The 20,070-nt window shown below is 44.1% G+C and overlaps 1 protein-coding gene across 4 annotated transcripts in view; it reads left to right on the top strand.

Annotated features, from left to right (window-relative positions):
- The window catches only part of PDGFRB (platelet derived growth factor receptor beta), a 67,218-nt gene extending 60,050 nt beyond the window's left edge, over window positions 1-7,168 (top strand). For all 4 annotated transcript variants that reach the window (XM_072630701.1, XM_072630700.1, XM_072630702.1 and 1 more), the window contains 4 exons: window positions 727-826; window positions 951-1,056; window positions 2,607-2,839; window positions 3,880-7,168. In XM_072630701.1, coding sequence (XP_072486802.1) covers window positions 727-826; window positions 951-1,056; window positions 2,607-2,839; window positions 3,880-4,072 — 632 coding nt within the window. In that variant the 3' untranslated portion in view covers window positions 4,073-7,168. The remainder of the gene's footprint in view (window positions 1-726; window positions 827-950; window positions 1,057-2,606; window positions 2,840-3,879) is intronic.
- The last annotated feature ends 12,902 nt before the right edge of the window (window positions 7,169-20,070 follow it).

Below are 20,070 nucleotides of genomic sequence, written 5' to 3'. Positions count from 1 at the left end.
AGGAGACTACCCTGAGCTTCCTCATCCCCATCTCATGTTCCCCAGTGCATTCTCGCTTTCCATATCTCCAACCTTCCCCACTTTCTGAAGGGGACACATTTGTCCAGGATATTAGGGGAGAGACACCCAGAATTTTGAGGCATGATTTCTCCTAACCTATCCCAGAGAAGAAAGTACCTTCCACTCCATTAGCCTGAAGAAAAGAAGATTCTGAGGTCACATGACTGGTTTTCTAATACCTAAAGAGCTGTCATGTGGAAGAGATTAGATTTACTGGTAGTAACCCCCAGAAGACAGAATGAGAACCAGTGTGAGGAAGTCCCAGGGAGGTGATTTCAGGTCACAGTAAAGGAGAACTTTCTAACTGATCAGTAATGGAGTAGGTTATCTCCTTAAATACCAAACTGGAAATGTTCAGGCAAAGACTGGGCATTCTAGAAGGTATTCCAGTACTGGATTGTAGATTGGACAAGATGCCGTCCTACTCTGAGTTTATTATTCTGTTAATTTCCAAATGTCCTGGAGTTTATATTGCCTGTGTGACCCTCATCAAATCACTTCATTTCTTTGGGTCTCAGTTTTTCCATCTGTAAAATAAAGGGGTTATTCTAGGTAATCACTAAGGTTCTTTATCACTCTCAGTTCTATGCTACTAGAATACCTCTCAGGAATTTCCCAGCTCTGATGGGAAATCTATGATTTTGTGATTCTTTTTGTCCCTGGCAGGTGGTACCCCTTACCCAGAGTTACCCATGAATGAGCAGTTCTACAATGCCATCAAGCGTGGCTACCGCATGGCCAAACCTACCCATGCCTCAGAAGAGATGTGAGTGTGACCTAAGGAACCCAGGCCCCTCAACTCCCTGCCTCTATCCCTTTCTAACCTGAGTTTTTGATCCAAGGGGAGATGCGGATTCCAGCTCCCTCCAACTCCTTTCTTTCTCTCTCAGCTATGAAATCATGCAGAAGTGTTGGGAGGAGAAATTCGAGATTCGACCCTCCTTCTCTCAGTTGGTCATTCTGATGGAGGGCCTCCTGGGGGAGGGCTACAAGAAGGTAAATTATGGCCAATGGCCTTGCCACTCATTCTTTCAGAAGAGGGAAAGAGCACTTTCAGCTTGAGATGGGAATATAGAGAAGGGGAACCAGGAAATGCTGCCTGGAAGAGGGTGATCTCACATTCAAACTGAGCTTTGTAACTTTATATAAAGATATATAAAGGTGGGAGGAGATCCAGACTTATTTTTCCTAAAGTCCCTCTAAGACCATCAAACCCAACTGAACTAAAATGTTATCACCTCTTCTCTACTGTACAATTCAGGTCAGTATTCATTAAACTACCATCTGTGTGCAAGATGATATTCTGGACATCAAGGATACAAAGGTTAAAAACAAAACCATCTCTTCCCTCAAGGAACTTAGTAGGAAATGAAACTAAAGTTAATTAAGCACAAGGCAATTTGAGAAGAGAAAGAACTTTAACAACTGGGAAGGCCACAGTGTATGGCACATAATAGGCACTTGATAAATGTTTATTGGATTGGGAAGGCTTTGGGAGGTGGCTATTAGAGCCTAATCAGGCAGAGATAAAGGCAAGAATTGTGAAAAGTAAAGTTGAGGAGAGAGTGAAGATATGCAAGGCAGAAAGGATAGCTTGGGGGGAGATGGAAAAAGACCTTGGGGCAGTTGGGTTGGAATGGAAAAAGAAGTATAAGAGAATAATGTGGGGGTAGGAGAGTGGGGGAGGGGAAGAAGACTGGAAAGGTAGTCAGGAAACAGACTGTAGCTTCAGCCTTGTGCTCTGTAGGCTGGGGAGCCTGGGAGTGACTCCTGGGGAACCTGTGCTCACCCTCTCATTGTACCTAGCTTGCTTGTTCATTCCTCCCCACTTGTATCACTGCCTAAGAAGCTTCCCCCACTCCGCACCCCCAAATACACCATAATACCCTGTGGTTGCCAGTAAGTCTGGTTCATCCTTGAGAATTTACAGATTCACTTCCCCTCCCAAGATCTCTCTTTGCTCCTCTGTGAAAGAAGAGTTAGACTAGAGGTTATAGATAAAGGTCCCTTCTGGCCCTGGCATCCTGTGATTCTGTGTCTCTAGAAAAGAGTTGAGAGAATCTGACTTTTTACCCTGTGTCTTATTAAATGGTTGTGTAGATGGAGGCAAAATGGGTGTGAGATCTAGTATTCAGAGTAGTGGGGAGGCAGCCTGGGCCAGGACAATCTCCCCAACAAGGCTGAAGGATTAGTGAAGTTCCTCCCGTCCCACTCCCACCCCCACTTTTGCTTTCATTTCACAGAGAGGGAGGCCCCACATAGTGGAAGCAGGAATGTAAGTCGTATGTCCCCAACTGTGACTATTTTGGAGACCCTGATCTAATTGAGTACTGGGTAGGGTATGGCTGGACTCTGGTCTGCTCCTTCCTTCTTCCTGAAATCAAACAAAGTGAGACACAGGTGAGAAGGAGAGATGATTTGAAATGCAATTATTAGAATCACAGCACGTGGAATGTTGAGGGTAGAAATGGTCTCAGAGATAGTTTGTTGGAGCTCCAGTCAATGCCATCCCACTCACCTTACCCCCTCTTTCCCCATGGGAGCAGAAGTACCAGCAGGTAGATGAAGAATTTCTGAGGAGTGACCACCCAGCCATTCTACGGACCCGAGCCCAGCTCCCTGCATTTGGTGGCCCGAGGGGTCCCCTCGACACGAGCTCCGTCCTCTATACCGCTGTGCAGCAGAATGAGGGGGACAATGATTACATCATCCCCCTGCCGGACCCTAAGCCTGAAGGCCCTGATGCGGCCCCACTGGAGAGTTCCCACAGCCTTGCCAGGTACGCTGAGCATTCCTTAGCAACCAATTGTCTCCCACAAAGAAGTCCTAGCCTCATTGTAGTGTATCCATCCTGAGTTTCCCCTATGGTTAGAGTTCTGTCTAGGCAGAGAAAGGTGATACAAAGAAAATGATAGTGGGGACCAGGAAGAAGCAGATACCAGCCAGCAAATCAGACTGGTTTTCAATGCCCACCTCCCAACCATATGATCCTTTCTTTTTTTTAAAAGTTAATTAATTTAGTTTTGGTTTTCAACATTTACTTCCATAAGTTTTAAATTTTTTCTCTTTCCCCCCCCTTCCCCCCTCCCCAAAATGGCATGCAGTATGATATAGGCTCTACAAATACATTCCTATTAAACATATTTTCACATTAGTCATGTTATATAGAAGAATTAGAAGGAATGGGAGGAACCATGAGAAAGAAAGACAAAAGAAAAAAGAAAGAAAATAGTCTGCTTTGATCTGCCTTCAAACTCCATAGTTCTGTCTCTGAACGTGAATGGCATTTTCCATCCTGAGTCTTTCAGAATTGTTTTAGGTCCTTGTAAATGAGAAGAGCTAAGTCTATCAGAGTCAGTCACTGCACACTGTGGCTGTTACTATGTATAATGTTCTGGTTCTGCTCACTTCACTCAGCATCAGTTCATATAAGTCTTTCCAGGTTTTTCTGAAGTCTGCCTATTCACACATGATCCTTTCTTATGCTCTAGAATGACAAGACCTTGTCTAGATAATGGTTCTTATGAAAAGGACCAGGATTTCCTAGAGATCTCAAGCTCAGTAGGAGTCATCTAGGGGAACATAGCACCTCCAGAGAGCTAATATGATCTTAGCCTGTCTGAAGAGAAGCAAAGGGTTCCAAGCAAAAGCGATGACCTTCCTGCAGTCCTCTGCTCTTATTGGATCCCATCTGGAGTATCATGTGAGCACCATGTTTTAGGAAGAATATTGACAGGCAGGAGTATTTCAGGGGAAGGCAAGTCCAAAGTCACCATACTTTTCCCCAATGGTCCTTTACTAGCCTGGCTTTCCTTCTAGCTCTACCCTGAATGAAGCCAACACATCGTCAACCATCTCCTGTGATAGCCCACTGGAGCTGCAGGAGGAACTGGAACCTGAGCCACAGGAGCCAGAACGGGAGCCAGAGCCAAAAGCAGAGCCACAGCCGGAACCAGAACCAGAGCCCAGGCCCGACCTGGGTCACCAGGAGGTGGAGGATAGCTTCCTGTAGCTGGGCTCACCCAGGAGAAGAGCAGGCACCCCCACCCCTTTCTCTGCTCTATGGACTCTCCTCTCTACTTCTTCCCAGATGAATGCTGGCCTCCCCCATGAGTGAAGAGGGGAGTGATGGCTGGCCCTTTTCATTATGGGATAGAAGACTTCTAGTCCAAATGTGGCAGGGACTAATCTGCCTTGATGAGGAGCTCCCTGGGCTCTTTCCCAGCCAAGAGTCTTTCCTTGGGAAAAGGTTAAGGCAAAGGGCATTTTGCAGAGACTCTTGCATTGAATGTGGCTGCCTGGTCCCCTGACCCTCCCTATTTCAACCAACCCCAGTCTCTGGTGGAGACAGGGATTTCCTGGGCAAATTAGGGGATTTTTTAATCCTCTTGAGGGAACAGGGGAGGAGCATTGGTGAACACTACTCAATGCTTAGAATGTAGAGGAAGGTGTGGGTATCCACAGGCTGAGGAACCCATCCCTCCAGACCAGGCCTGCCACTGGCTTTCAGACTTACCCAGGAGTGGAGCCATGTGGTGACCATGCCTTGACCAGGCTTGTAACAACTGTGCCTTTTGCCTCAGTCACTGGGTGACTGAGGTCTCTGCCCGAAGTAGGACTGTTAGGGAGGGAAGAGAAGAGGTCCACTAGACTTTGACCCCTGGTGAAAGAGAGAGGGGCAAAGGACATGGGATCTTGGTATGAACATTTTGTGTGCTCCCTTGCTCAGCTCCTGAGGATTAGGTCATCTCCAGGACCTCATCTTTCCTAGAGACTTGGTTGTGTAGTCACCCACAGAAGTCTCTTCTCCCTGGAAGAGAAGAAAGGTACATGAGAAATATATGATCATCCTTTAACTTCTCCCCTCAAGTCCTCCTACCCCCATGCCAGCTGGACTGGCCGCTACCTTTGTATTTTTCCTTTGACATTTGGCTAAGGGTCTATAGAGAGGAGCTGTCTTCCCACTTTGGGGGCTTCACTTGTTTCCCCTGGTGACCTTAGTCCATCCCTGCCCAATCCCAGCACTCCACCATCACCATGGAGTGGTGATCCAATGCAGGACTGGTGGGTGAAAGTTGCAGGAAAGAAGATCTGAGCTCAATCCAAGGAAGAACTTAATGCTCAGAGCAGTTCCACAATGGAGCAGGCTGCCTCAGGGGGTCCTTATCTCATGATCACTGGAGGTGTTGGGGATAGACTAGAAGACCTTCCAACAGAAAAGCTGTAAAGAGGATCCCTGCAGTGGATGAGAGGTTGGACTAGGTGATTTCTGAAGTCCATATCAGCTCTCAGATTTGAGGATTCTCTCTAGGTCACTGAGCTAAGGGGTCCTTAGCAGAGCGAAGTCCACCCAGCTAGGACCTCAGAAAAACTTTGAGAACTGGGCAGTCAAAACAGGTATTCCAGCACCCAGATCTGATGCTTACTATCTGGTTTACCTTGGGCAAGTCATTTAGCTTCCTGTTGCCTCAGTTTCCTCCACAGTAAAATGAGAGCTGGTCTCTGAGGATTGTTCCAGCTCTCATACAAGATGATTCTGGATGATCCCCCTACACACATCTGCCCCATATGCTTGGACAGAGGTATATACTCCCATCCAGTGAGATGGCTCCCTGTTCCCCTGCCTCTAGCTCTCCTGTCCATGTAGCTGGGTAATGTCCTTCCTCAATTGTCTCCATCTGCTTACAGAGAATAGAGGCTGCATTTGAGGCTAAAGTAGGAACTAATGTCCTATGTGGCTTTTCCCTAACATCCTACGTCTTCCTTTAGTCATCCAGAGCAAACTCTGGTTTCCTCATCTCTCAGGCCAGTTGGGGGTCCTGAGCTTGGAAAACCTCAACACCATATGCAAACAAAAGGTAAGGGACTTCCCCTCCACCTGACCCCTTTGAGGGCATTTGACAGATAGGCTCTCTCCTATGCCCAGGATGGTTTAGCTTCATCCAGGCTCATGTGGAGGGAGGGGATATAACATGAACCAGGAATTAGGGGTGGGGGAACCCATGATTTTACCTTCTTTCCTGCTTCCTGGAGTCCATTCTTGGGATAGCCTGCTTGCTGACTTCTCCTGGCTAAGGCTTCTCTTGGGATGGAAAGTTCATGTCTACTTTAGGAAGTGTATTTCAAAATCATCTGAGTGCACTGTCCTGGGGTCTTTCCTCCCCTCCTCCATTAACCTGCTCAGTAGAGGGTTGTGTTTTGGGACCTAAAGGTAACTTTTGTCCATTGTTTGGATTTTAATCAATGAGCACAGAGGCAAGAATCAATTTGCCCATTCCCTCCCCCCCTTGTACATACATAGTATAGTGGAAATGCTGGGATAAGTGGGTTCTGGTTTCCCTGGCCCTCATGGCTAATGGTGAAGGATTTGATTATAAGACAACCCACAGTGCTCAGACTGGACCACTGAACTCAGAGCTGGGCCCAGCACTGCCTGGCCTGGACCCACAGAGAACTCTATTTCCTACTCCCTCAGTTCTCCAGTGCCCCATCTTGCTCCTGCTTCCGCTCATGCTAAACCTAGGCCAAGGTGACTTTTAAAGCCAGAGTTTCCCTAATAGAAGATGGATCCCCACTGAGTAGACTAGAAGCAGGGGCCTGGCCCAAGTAAGGCACAATAATTGCCCTTTGGGTGTGGATTAGACAGTGGTCAGGGAGTAGGGGCAGGGACAGGATAGGTGAGCAGGATGTAGGTAGCTCATGTGGCGGGGTATGCCAGCACATGGGCACATGCACGGAGGAGTCCCCCTCCCCCCTCCTTCCAGGTTTTCCCCACCCAGACCAGTCTTCCAGATGCTTAGCCCTGAGCATATCCACTCTGAGCTTCTCAGTTCTATACCTGAGGCCCTGGAAAGAAGCCTGACTCCTTGCCAGTCTATGTTTAAGACCCAGAAGGAGTCCTGGGTGGGAGGGAAGGGAATTGGAGGGCTCTAAGGTACCAAAGATACCATCACTGCTAGCTTACAGGTGTATACTCAAAACTCACAATAACTCACATTTAAACAACTGAGATACTATTTTTTACACACTCAACTTTACATATCTTTATATGTTTTTTGTTTCTTTTTTTTAAAGGGAAAAGTTTTAATATTAAACATGGTGCTCTGGATCCTCTGAGCTTTGCAGTTTCTTGCCGCGCCATGCTCTGAAGGTTGTTGTGGAATTTGTAGAAGGGGAAGAATAGAGAAGACAAGAAGCATGTATTAAGTGCCTACTATGTTCCAGGCACTATGTTAAGCATTTTATAAATATTTTCTCATTTGATCTTTACAACAACCCTGGAAAGTAGGTGCTATTACCATTCCCATTTTATAGTTGAGAAAACTGAGGAAGACAGAGGTTGTGACTTGCCCTGGGTCACGCAGCAAGGAAATATATTGAGGTAGGATTTGAACTCAGGTCTTCCTAACTTTAGGCCCTACACTCTATCCATTCAGACACCTAGCTTTCAGGAATTTTGCTTACTGAGTGCATAGTACCATCTTCAAGGCACTGTATACACTATGTCCTCCAGGAGACAAACCAAGCTGCTACTTCTCCATCAGAGCCCCTTGGACCTTCCTTTCCTCCCACTAATACCATTGATTGACTGACTATCAGTCATCAGCTCCTCTCTGGAATCTACCAGCACTGAGCAAGGAGGCTGAAGAACTGAGTTCTAGATCCTGTTTTGCTTCTAACTTGCAAGGCAGCTTTGAGCAGGTCCCATCCATCCTCTAGACCTTGGTTTCCTCATTTATCAAATAGAGATAATAAATAGTTCCCAACTTGCCTCCTTCACAGGGATGCTCTGAAGTCAAATAAAACAATTCTCACACAGGTGAAAAAGATGAGAAAAATGTACAATTACCAGAATTCCAGAACATATAGTATTGAAGCTAGAATGGGCCCATCCATGAGCTATGAGCCCCTAGGGCACATGTAGTTATTTCTACAAGGATACACAATAGGCACACAAATATTTTCTCAAAGGATACTAATAACACAAATATTATTCTGTCGGGGTCTGTGAAATTTTTTGACATCAGTAAGGGGTTCTCTTATTTGAAAAAACCAGAAACCACAGCCTCAGAACATGTAATGTCAGAGCTAGAAAAAACAAACCTTAAGGCATAGAAGGAAGATTCATGCTCAGATCAATCAACAAGCTTTTATTAAGTGCTTACTATGCAGCAACAATGGCCAGATGCTGGAAGTGCAAAAGACATATGTGAAACAGTCCCTACCCTCAAGTTTATTATGTTTCATTGGGGGATGCAACATACGCAATTTATTTAACCAAATAAACATAAGATAATTCAACTAACAGTTGGGTGGTAGGGCAGGATAGATCAGGAAAGGCTTTATGGAAAAGATGTCACTTAAGCAGAGTTTTTAAGGAAAACACAAATCCTTTTATTTCCTTTTTTTAAAAATTTATTTATTTTTAATTTACAACATTCAGTTCCACAAACTTTTGAGTTTTAAATTTTCTCCCCCTGCTGCTTCTCCTCTCCCTCCCCAAAGTGGTGTGCATTCTGACATAGGCTCTATACATACATTCATATTAACATTTTCACATTGGTCATGTTGTAAAGAAGAATTAGAACCAATGGAATGAAATGAGAAAGAAAAACAAAAGAAAACAAAAAAGAGAGAAAACAAATAGTCTGCTTGCATCTGCATTCAGACTTTGTAATTCTTTCCCTGGTTGTGGATAGCATTTTCCATCATGAGTCTTTTGGAGATGTCTTAGAATCTTGCATTGCTGAGAAGAGCCAAGTCTGTCATGTCATTGCACAGTGTGGCTGTAACTGTGTACAATGTTTTCCTGGTTCTGCTCCCCCTACTTAGCATCAGTTCATATAAGTCTTTCCAGGTTTTTCTGAAGTCTGCCTGCTCATCATTTCTCATGGAACAACAGTATTCCATTACATTCCCATACCACAACTTGTTCAGCCATTTCCCAATTGATGGATATTCTCTCAACTTCCAATTCTTGGCTATCACAAAAAGAGCTGCTATAAATATTTTTATAGATGTGAATCCTTTTCCCATTTGATTGATATCTTTGGGATACAGATCTAGAAGTGGTACTGCTGGGTCAAAGGATATGCACATTTTTACAGCCCTTTGGGCATAGTTCCAAATTGTTCTACAAAATGGTTGAATCAATTTACAACTCCACCAACAATGCATTAGTGTCCAGCATTTATAGTTTTCCTGTTTTGTCATGTTAGCCAATTCGACAGGTGAGATGTGGTACCTGAGTTGTTTTGATTTGCATTTCTCTAATCAATAGAGATTTAGGGCATTTTTTCATAAGACTATAGATATCTTTAATTTTTTCCTCTGAAAACTGTCTGTTCATATCTTTCAAGCACTTATCAGTTGGGGAATGATTTGTATTCTTATAAATTTGACACAGTTCTCTATATATTTTAGAAATAAGGCCTTTAGCAGAGACACTGGTTGTAAAATTCTTTCCCAGTTTTCTACGAAATCACAAATTCTAAGAAACAGAAGTGAAGACAGAGGTGGAGACAGTCTGTGAAAGGCCCAGAAATGAGGGACTATCATGTGTGAGGATGAGGAAGGAGGCCAGTTTAGATGAACCATAGAGTTTTAGGGCAGCTAGGTGGCACAGTAGATGGAGTGTTAGACGTAGAGTCAGGAAGACTGATCTTCATGAGTTCAGATTCAGCCTTAGACACTAGCTATGTGACCCTGGACAAGCCACTTAATCCTGTTTGCCTCAGTTCCTCATCTGCCGCATCAGTTAGTGAAGGAAATAGTGAACTGTCCAGTATTTTTGCCAAGAAAACCCTAAATGGGGTCACAAAGAGTTGGACACATTTGAACAACAGTTTCAGGGTGGGGCTAATGTGTAATAAAGCTTGAAAAGTACATTGGGGCTAGGTTGTAAGGGTCGTTAAATGACAAACAGAGAAGTTTAAATGTGATTCTAAAAGCAATAGGGAGCTATTGAAATTTTTGAGTGCGGTAGTCAGACAAGCCCTTTAGGAAATCACTTTGGCAATTGTGTGGGGGATGGATTGGAGATCAGAGAAACTAGAGATATGGAGGCTGATTAGGAGACCTTTGCAATGATCCAGGTGAGAGCCTGAATGAGGGTGGTAACCATGTGAGTACAAAGGAGACAAGTGCAAGAGGTAGAAGCAACATGGTCTGGTGACATGGGGGTTGAATGAGAGTGAGGAGTTGAGGACAACTTCAAGGTCCTGAACCTGGATGACTGGAAGAATGATGGTGTTCCCTCCACTGCCCCATAGGGAAATGTTTTGTTTTTTTAAAAAAATGATGGACTTTAGAGAAAAGATAATAAGCTGGAAAACTCTTAGAATATAGAATGTCAGAAGCAGAAGAGATCTTGGGAAAAATAATGACAAAGCTGAAAGGGACCTTCTGCTACATAATATTGAGAGAGAATAAATAAAGAGAGAACTTTACAATTTCAAATACTGAAGCTAGAAGAAAATCTACAGATCTTCTAGTACAGGAGTTCTTAAACCTGGGGTCCGAGAACTGTTTTATTTTAATATCTTGATGACTATTTTTATAATTTGTTTCCTTCGGAATCTTCCATATTTTGTCATGTATTTAAACATATTATTCTGAGGAGTTTCACCAGGGATGAAGAAATACCAAAGGGGTCCATGACACACAAAAAGAGTGCCCAATGCTGATCCAGCCAAATCTGCTCATTTTGTATAGCAGGAGACTGAAGCCCAGTGAAGGAATATGATTTGCCCAGTGTCACACTGTGACATTGTCTAGTGGCAGATCCAGAACACAAACACAACAGTTAGCTAACACTTAGCCCAGTGTGCTTTCTACCACATGGGGCTATCTTTTTATTAGTTTTGTCTTTTTTTTTTGCCTACAACTGAGAATTGTTCCTGGAGCAATGTAAGTGATCTGCTGATGCCTGCCAATTGGAGCTTGTTGAAGTGGTGCTTAGGAAAGTACTCCTGCTCCTCTCCCCACCCTTCACGCTAGGTTATCCAGCTCCCAGTCAGTGGGGGCCTTTCAAGGCCTTTCCTTGATTCCTTCCTGACTTCTTCTTTGGGTCTTTCATGGGTGCCTCCTGGCATTCACCAGTGCCCCATGTGTTTCAGCTTATACTATTTAGCTCCAGAGAGGCTCAGCTGAGAGTTGGGCAATCTCTAGAGACAAATGGTTGAAGGCGTCCTGCATGAGCTTGTGGAGGGGTTTAGGAAAACCTCAGAACCTGGAAAAGAAGAAGGAGCTAAAGAATGAGTCAATAAGGGTACGTGCATGTGCAGGGGTGAGGGGGTGGGGTAAGGAGTAAGAAGGGGGAAGTAAAATAGAAGGGGATCCAGGAAGGAAGAAGGGGAAGGGGAGCAAAATTAGAGAGGGCCCTGTGTGCGTGTGGGTCAGTATGGGTAAGACAGCAATTGGATCTGGGTAACCATGGCCTTGGCAGTGCCTAAAGTGGGCACTCTGATGGTCCCCATCCGTGGAGAACAGGACAGTGTTACATCATGATCATTCCTGGACTTGACCACTGGATCTGAATCAGGGAAGTGGTGGCAATTTGGGCTGTCCAGAGCTGTGTGTTGTTACCAGAGGATGTCTGTGGTCTCTCTTCTGGTCAGGCCACTCAGAACCCCTGGCCCAGTCACACACAAGATAGTCATGCATGCCAAGCTCCTTATCACCTGGCTGTGTGGAGTTGGGAGCCGGGATGGGGTGCAGCACCTAGAGGGCACATGCAGTCAGTGGAGAGCAGAGGGAAGGGGATTCTTCATGTACTGAGACTCAGTACCTGCCCAGAGTCACAAGCCTCTGGAGCCCCTTTCAGAGAAGAGCGTAGAAGTATTATGGAAGACCTGACACAGGCTGGCATTCTGTTAGTTCAGATCCAATGTTGGGACCTTCATAAGTTATTCAATCGTTATCAAAAGGAGGCTGATGTAGAGAGGCTTCCTCTCCTTTTGGAAATGCATCTGGTCAACAGGACTGCAGTCTCTGGATATCATCCAAGGCCCAGGAGACATGACCCTTTGTGATTGTAACCTTTTATGCCCTTAGGTGACCATGTTAATAAAGCCAGAGGCTACCAGGAATCTGCATAAAGGAAGACTCAGGGGAGCAGCTTAAGCCTTGTGCAGCAGCCATCCCCCTCCCCCTCCAGCCAATCAAGTCCCATTGTCAACTTTGCTGCATTTTAGGGAAAAACTATCCCAACCCATGATTTTTTTTGTGGTGGGGTTAGGGGGAAGTGGGGAGGAGAGGAGAGTCTGGGAATACAGTGGTCCTATCAAAAAAAGGCATAGTGACTCTAACATGGGACTTGGAATCAGAAAGACCTGATTCTGAATCCTACCATGAATACATTGTATGTGTGACATTGGGCAAATCAAAAGCACTCTAGGCTTTCATTTCCTTACCTGTAAAAACAGGAGATTGGGTTTGATGACTTTTACTGTCTTCTCTAGCTATTAATCCATGATTCTTTATTCATATGGATGGTGAGGGTCCAGGGAAGACAATGTGACAGAATGAAAAATAGTATCCTGGAAGTCCAGAGACCTGGGGACCTACAATCTCAGGTAGAATCTTGCCTTTAATATATCCTCTGATTTGAGTTTTGACAAGCCATTTAATTTCCCTGACCCTCAGTTTGTTCATCTGTAAAACAGTGGTAGGACCATCCAATCCAACTATTACTTAGACTTTGTGCAAAGCACCGTGCTAAGTGATGGGAATCCAAAGATAAAATGAAGGGAAAAAAGTCCCTGCCTTCAGGGATCTTCCATTCTAACTTTTAAATTCCCTTCCAGCTCAGATATTCTTTCTCCTTCCCTCCTTCCAACCAGATAAATACTCAGCAAGTAACCCCTAAAATGTTTGCTCAGAATCCCAGGCAGGTTTGGCTCCTCCCCTAGGTCATACAGCAGGGGAGATATGCCCTGGTACTGCTGCCTGAGGGATGCCCTCCTGCAGTGGCCATGTGGCATTGTGGAACCCCAGAGAATCTCATTCCCTTTCAGGAACATTCCAAGATCCTAAAGATATCAGGCCAGACAGAGCCCCAAACCTGGGAATGGAGCAAGCTCTAGATCCAGAGGGAAGGAACAAGGAGATATATAAAGAAACTTCTCTGACTCATTGCTGCCAACTCACTTTCCAGGTATAGGGCCCTGGAAAAGAAGATGGAACTAAAGCATGAGTCATTAAGAGGATGTGGCAAGTGAAGGGACAGGGTAGAGGAGTGAAAAACGGGAAGCGGGACAGAGGAAAAAACAGAGGGGAAGCAGGGGGCAAAGGCAGACTAGACAATGTTTTGGAAGCTGAGTGGGTAAGACGACAATGGCAAACCTCCCAATGGGAGACCACTGTCTCTGGGTCCCCCTTAGACAGTATGGTAAATCGTGAGGGACAGCACATAAGGGCCTATGCACCAGGCACTGCACACAAGGTTTATTGGCACTTAGGTTCCACACTTCTGGGCCCCTTCTCTGGGTCAGAAAGGGGAGACCCATCATTGGTCCCTTTAGAATCCCTAACTCTCAATGAGAGAAGGAACCTTAGTGATAATTTAACACAACTCCCTCAGGAATCTCTCTTGTTGGGATGTCTTGGAAACTGAGGCCTAAAACAGTTGAATGTAATGAGCTCCACTGGCGTCAGACCATTAATTCATCTAGTTCTGTGTTCTGGTCCAGGTTAGTAATGATCCTATATCCTCTTCATTAGGGTTGTATCATCTATGACCACAGCTAATCTTACATAAATTATTGTTCATAAATATAGAGCTTAGATCTATAGATCTCCTTAGAGATCACTGAGCTTGACTGTCATTTTGAGAGGAGGAAACAGACCTGGAGAAAGGAGGGTGTTTAGCCAAGGTCATTCATAGAATTAGTGAGTGAGTTGGGGCTAGAACAAACCTAATTCCCAGCCCAGAGAAGAAGCACTGGGTCAAGGGCCACATGTTTGTGGGCCTTTTGACTGAAAGGGCTACCCTTAAGGACCTAGAAGGTCATATGTGGCCTTAAGGCTGCAGGGTCCCCACCCTTGCACTGAGTAGAAGAAAGAGCATTGGCTCCAGAGTTGAAAGAACTGGGTTTAAATTTTGACCTTGTTTTGTGCTATCTGAGTCACTTGAGAAAGTTGCTTTACCTGTGTTCACCTGTCAGTATCCTCATCTCTAAAATGAGGGGATCAGACTAGTTGTGCCTAAAATGCCTTTCAGTCCTAGAGAATCATGGACTGGATAGAGCTAGAAGACATTAGAAACCCTTAGAAAGTCCCTCATTTTATAGATGAGAAAAATGAGGCACAGAGCAAGGTAGCTAGTTAGGGTCTCAAACGGGATTCCTGACTCCAAGTCCAGTGCTCTATCCACAACTCTACAATGCTTCTACCTGCATTTTTTCCATTATCTTAAGAATTTTCCAATCCCCCTGCTAATGATGATGAAAAAGTTAATGTGAAAGCCTCTTACCTCCTTGGGGCTCAGTTATGAACTGAAGGAGGAGCAGAGAAAAGAGACTGGCTGTGCTGCTGGACAGGGCTGGTGGTGAGGGAGTGATTGATAAACTTTGAACTTTGGATATTTCACATTTCTTGCCTCCCTTCACTCTCCAGATAACCCCTCCCCTGTCTGCTTCTCTGCCAGGCCCCTCCACTGAGCCCTTTGTAATTCTGGGAGCAGGCTTTCCCCCATTCCTCCTCTTTCCAGGGCTCCTACCTTTACCGAGTAACCTAAACTTTGCCTCCCCCTGAGAACACAGCTTCCCTCCAAAGCATCTCCATTGGTAGCCTCTCTTTCTACCATGGGTCCCACAGGGCAAAGAGGAGGGATTGTTAAATTCCTTATTCCCACTGCTTCTTCCACCCTTTGGTTAAATAAGTGAATGAATGTATAAATGAAAAGAAAAATATTTATTAAGCACTTACAATTTATTAAGTGCCAGGCATTGAGCTAAGCACTAACAATACAAATTCCCTCAGGCCCAAGGAGCTTACATTCCAATGGAGAAAGACAACATATTGGGAATGGTTACCGAGGGAGTTTTGGTCAAGAAAGTCATAAGGATGCTAAGATAATCCATAGGGTCATATATGGTAGTGTTGATTCTTGGGACCAGAGAAAAGGAAGGGGGGAGGTGGGGAAAGGTAGTCACATGCAAAGCAGCAGAACAAAGAGCAAGGTGGCCCTGGGTTGACAGCTGGGTAGGAGGTGAAGCACTGTCTGGTCTGGGGCTGGCTTGATCTTGTGTTTACATTCATTTTTTCACCAGTCGAGACAGCTCAGCCCCATGGCAGAAGTTCTAAAGCTAGGTAGATTGATTTCCCCCAGGGACTGCATGGTGTGACAGGTTTGATGTAGAGGGTACAGCTTCAGGTTGGAGAACAAGATGGCCTATTTTTTTCTTGATCTTCCACTGTCTCTCAACAAGCCTTTCTTGTCTTTCAAAGGCTATTCCATGGGCTTATACCACCTTTCAGCGATCCTTATTTGATGGTTTTTATCACTTGGGTAATTGTCCTCCTATCCACCCCTCACTTGTCCACCATTCTCTAGTTGGGGGTGGGGATGCCTGCAAATAATGCTATTTTAAAAGAAGCAGCTCAGAGGGTAGTGGAGAAACTACCATACTTTGGAGTCATGAGAACCCGGACTCCAATCTTGACCCTGGCATCAGTCAGTGGTGTGACTTTAGGTAAATCACTCTACCTCTTTAAGATTTTTCCCTCATCTGCAAAATTAACTTTCACTACCTACTTTACAAGGTGGTTGAGGGAAAGTACTTTGCAAAACTTGAATTACTCTAGAAATGAGAGTTGTGCACTTTAAAGAGATGCAAATGAGGAGCTATAGGTCAGAGAAGAGAAAGAGTACCTTCTGCTGGTACATTAATGATGATAGCTCTTTATTATATCTTTCTTGCTATTCAAATGGGTCTTCCATCTCATTGATGCCTCACTCCCTCCATAGATCAATTGATCAATATTTATTAAATAAATTCTATGTACTAGGCACTGTGCAAGGCTGGGGAGGACACCAAGATAAAATTTACAAGCATTTATTGAGGACCAATTAGGTACCAGATACTAGGTACACAAAGGAGAAGGAAATGGTGAGCCATTTCTCCAGTATCTTTGCCAAGAAAACCCCATGGACAATATTTGTGTACTATGGTCACTGGGGTCATGAGGAGTGAGATAGATGAAAGAATGAACAATAACAATGTGCAAAGGAAGGCAAGAAGGACCTGCCTTCAAGGAGCTCACATTTTAATCAGGGAGATGACATGCAAACGATTATGAATAGACCAGCTATGTACAGGATATATTGGAGATAACGACAGAGGGAAGGCACTGGAATTAAAAGCAACTGAAGAAAGGCTTCTTGTAAAAGGTAGGATTTTAGTTGAAACTCAGAGGAAGCCAGGGGAGCCAGGAGGCAGAAATGAGGAGAGAGAGCGTTCCAGGCACAGGACAGCAACTACACTGAGTTGGGAAACGGAATGCTTTGTGTGATTTACAGTAAGGATTCCAGTGTCACTAGATCAAAGAGAACCTAGAGGGGAATAAAGTATAAGAAGAATGAAAAGGTAAAAAGGGTTATGAAGGGCTTTAAAATGAGGCTTTAGAGAGGATTTATATTTGGTCCTGATGACCAAATCATCAGGGAGAGGGTGAAGTGTGCATCCTGATGAAACAAAGGAAATGCGAAGATGCAGATTTGCATCCCATATGTTCCTGTCCACCCTGAATGACTTTTGTTCATATCCTCCATAAATTTGTCACAACAAACCCATTTCTCTTGACATCTGGAGGCACACGTGTAACATTTGGTCACTCAGATGGTTATCCCTGCTCTCTACCTTTGGCAAGAACATTCTTTTCTACTCATGACTTTTTTTTTTTTTTAGAACCTCCTAGACTCCATTTCTCCTTAGTAATTAATTCCTTGTTTACAGTACGATCCAAACTGCTCATGTCAACCATGTGATTCACCAGGCTCCTTTGAGTGATACTCATTTTCAAGCCTTCAGATGAGTTGTGTCAAACTCAAATAGAAACAAGGGTTACTAATCCATACATAAAAATCCCTACGGACCAATTATTATCTTACTTTTAAGATATCATTTTTATTGCATTCTTATTTATTTTGTTAAGTTTTTCTCAATTACATTTTTATTGGGTTCAGGTTGCACTTGGGAATATTGTGGGTCAGATGCTGTCTTGTTATGGTTCGGTCATTCAGGCATGTCTAACTCTTCATGACCCCGTATGGGGTTTTCTTGGCCAAGATGCTGGAGCGGTTTGCCATTTCCTACACCGGTGGATTAAGGTAAACAGAGTTAAATGACTTATCCAGCGTGACACAGCTAGTGAGTGTCTGAGGTCAAATTTGAACTTCAGTCTACCTGACTCCACGCCCAGCAGTCTATCCACTGAGCCACTTAGCTTCCTCAGTTGTTGGCTATGGGGTCATATTTGGCACCTCTGCTTTAAAGAATGGAGTACACTTTGATTTACAGCAGGATAATGCCACAACTGGAACATTGGTGTTGAAAATAGAGGCCTTTGTTTCTTGGGCAAAATTTGGACTCATTAAAGTAATTTATAGCATCTTAAGGTTTATACTTATGACATTTGTTCCTTCATAGAGAGAGAAGCATCTATGTTTAGCCTTGAAGACTAGGTAGGACTTCCACAGGAGAAAATGGAAAGGGGGAAGGGAAGGAAAATGTTCCACAGATGGAGACCAGCATGAATGTAGAGATGGGTAAGCATGGGACCATGTACAGGGATGAATGAATATACTGTTTGCTGGAGCAAAGAGTACATGGGGGAGAGAGTTTGTGGGAGATATGGTAGGAAAAGTAGACTGGAATTTATCCTTTCAGCAAAGGGTAATGGGACTTAAAGGTTTCAAACCTGGGAATAACACATTTACATAACAGTGTAATACAACCTCTTATCAGAGTCTCAGGATAGAGTCCTAGATCCAGATAATATAGGCATTATTTATCCTCATTTTACAATTGTGGAAGATGAGGCATGGAGAGACAAGGTAACTTGCTCATGATCTCCCAGCTAAGAAGAAGCTTTGGGGGAGTTAGACTCCAAGTCCAACACTCTTTCATCTATTCTGGGGATTGCATATAACCAGACCTTCATTCCAGAATGATTCTTCTGTTTGCAGTACAAAGAAGGACGAATTGGAGAAGGGAGGGAGTGAAAGTGGAACAGCATGTCCTGAGGCTATTTCAAGAGCCCTGGCAGGTCGTAATGAGAACAATGCTATTGCATTCTATTTTATTCTATTCTATGAGAATGGTAGTGGGGAGGGAGACAAGGGAGGAGAGTGAAGGCAAGGGAAGGTGAGGCCAGGAGAGTGAAGGGAAGGGAAAGGAAGGCAAGGCAAGGCAAAGGAAGCATTGATCAAGCGCTTAATCCATGCCCAGAACTGTGCTATGTACTTTACAAATACCTCTTATTTGGGAGTAGAGAAAAGGCTAAAAATATGTAGAATGAAGAGTACTTGATACTTGATTGGTCAAAGATTATAAGGGCATAGCTTCATAGATCTAGACCCAGAGACAACACTAAGGATTCAACATCAGTAGATCTACCACCAATGGAAATAGTAGAGTCAGAAAGAAAAGTAGGTTTTTGTGGCATGTCCAGTTCATTTTAGGATGTTTTAGGTTTGAGGTGCTGTGGTCACATCATCCAATAACCTTCATTTGAGGTAACTAGGTGGTTTGATAGATAAAGACTTGAGCCTAGAGTCAGGAAGACCTGAGTACAAATGTGGCTTTAGACATACTAGCTTTATGACTCTGGACAAGTCACTGAAGCTGTGCTTGTCTCCGTTTAGTAAACTGTAAAAAGAGAATAGTAATAGTACCTACCTCACAGGATTGTTGTAAGGATCAAATGAGATAGTATTTGCGAAAAGCACTTAACACAGTTCCTGGGACACAGTAGGTGCTATATAAACACTCATTTCCTTCTTTCTCCCTTTCCTGGAACTATCCATGGTTTCACTTCCAAGTTTATCATTCCTTAACCCTTTAAAGCCCAGAGGAGACCAAAGCTCAAGGGTCCTGTCATCTATAGCCCTGGTTTGATGTACCCATAGTTGCCTCTCCTCACACCCCTCACTGTCCCTCTTTCCAGACTCAGCTGCAATAAAGCCCTTCCCTCACTAAACTTAGATCACTTCAAGTTTGTAAGGGAAGTATAAATTCAGAAATATTCCAAAAGCATACAAGGAATATTATGCCTAAAAGTCATCTGACCGGGCTCAGTGACTGGCTGCTTCAATAGTCTATGGAATCTCTGCTACCACAATTCCTCTTCATTCATGCAGGGAGGGGTTCCAGCCCGCCCAAGTCCCAAAGCCTCTGGCTTTGCTCTTTTCAGGACCTTAAAGCCCTAATTCCAAACTCTTTCGTCCAAGCCACTTTCTCCCTATCAAAAATGGCACTTTGTCCCCAAGTCTAGTTAGATTATTGGTACATTAAAAAAAAAAAACAAAACTGTGACATGCTCCCAGCCAATCAGAAAATCTCTAGTTTTCTGGTGGCCTTTGGTGCTTCTGCTATACCCTTCCCTCTCATTCCCCTCCTCCCATCCTGAAGCTGACTGCCTCCTTGGCATCACTGAATGGGATACTTGGCTGACATTGATATTGTACTTTAGGGTTTGCAAAGCACCTTACAAATATTATTTCATTTCATCTTCACAAGAACCTTGGGAAGTAGGTGCTATTATTATCCCCATTTTACAGATGAGGAAACTGGCTGAGAGAGGTTTAATGACTTGCCAAGGATCCTACAACTTGTAAGTGTCTAAAGCGAAATTCAAACTCAGATCTTTCTGCCTCCAAATCCAGCACTCTCTCCTTTACACCACCTGCCTATTACATTATTCAAAGATGAACATTAAGAATTCAACACAAATCATCACAAAGGGCATTTACAAATGCCCTTCCCCTCCGCAGTAGCTGTTCAATCT

This window comes from Notamacropus eugenii, chromosome 1 (genome assembly GCF_028372415.1).
Source record: "Notamacropus eugenii isolate mMacEug1 chromosome 1, mMacEug1.pri_v2, whole genome shotgun sequence".
NCBI lineage: Eukaryota > Metazoa > Chordata > Mammalia > Diprotodontia > Macropodidae > Notamacropus > Notamacropus eugenii.
Note: the sequence above shows the minus strand (reverse complement) of the source record. Positions and strands in the feature narration are given on the sequence as shown.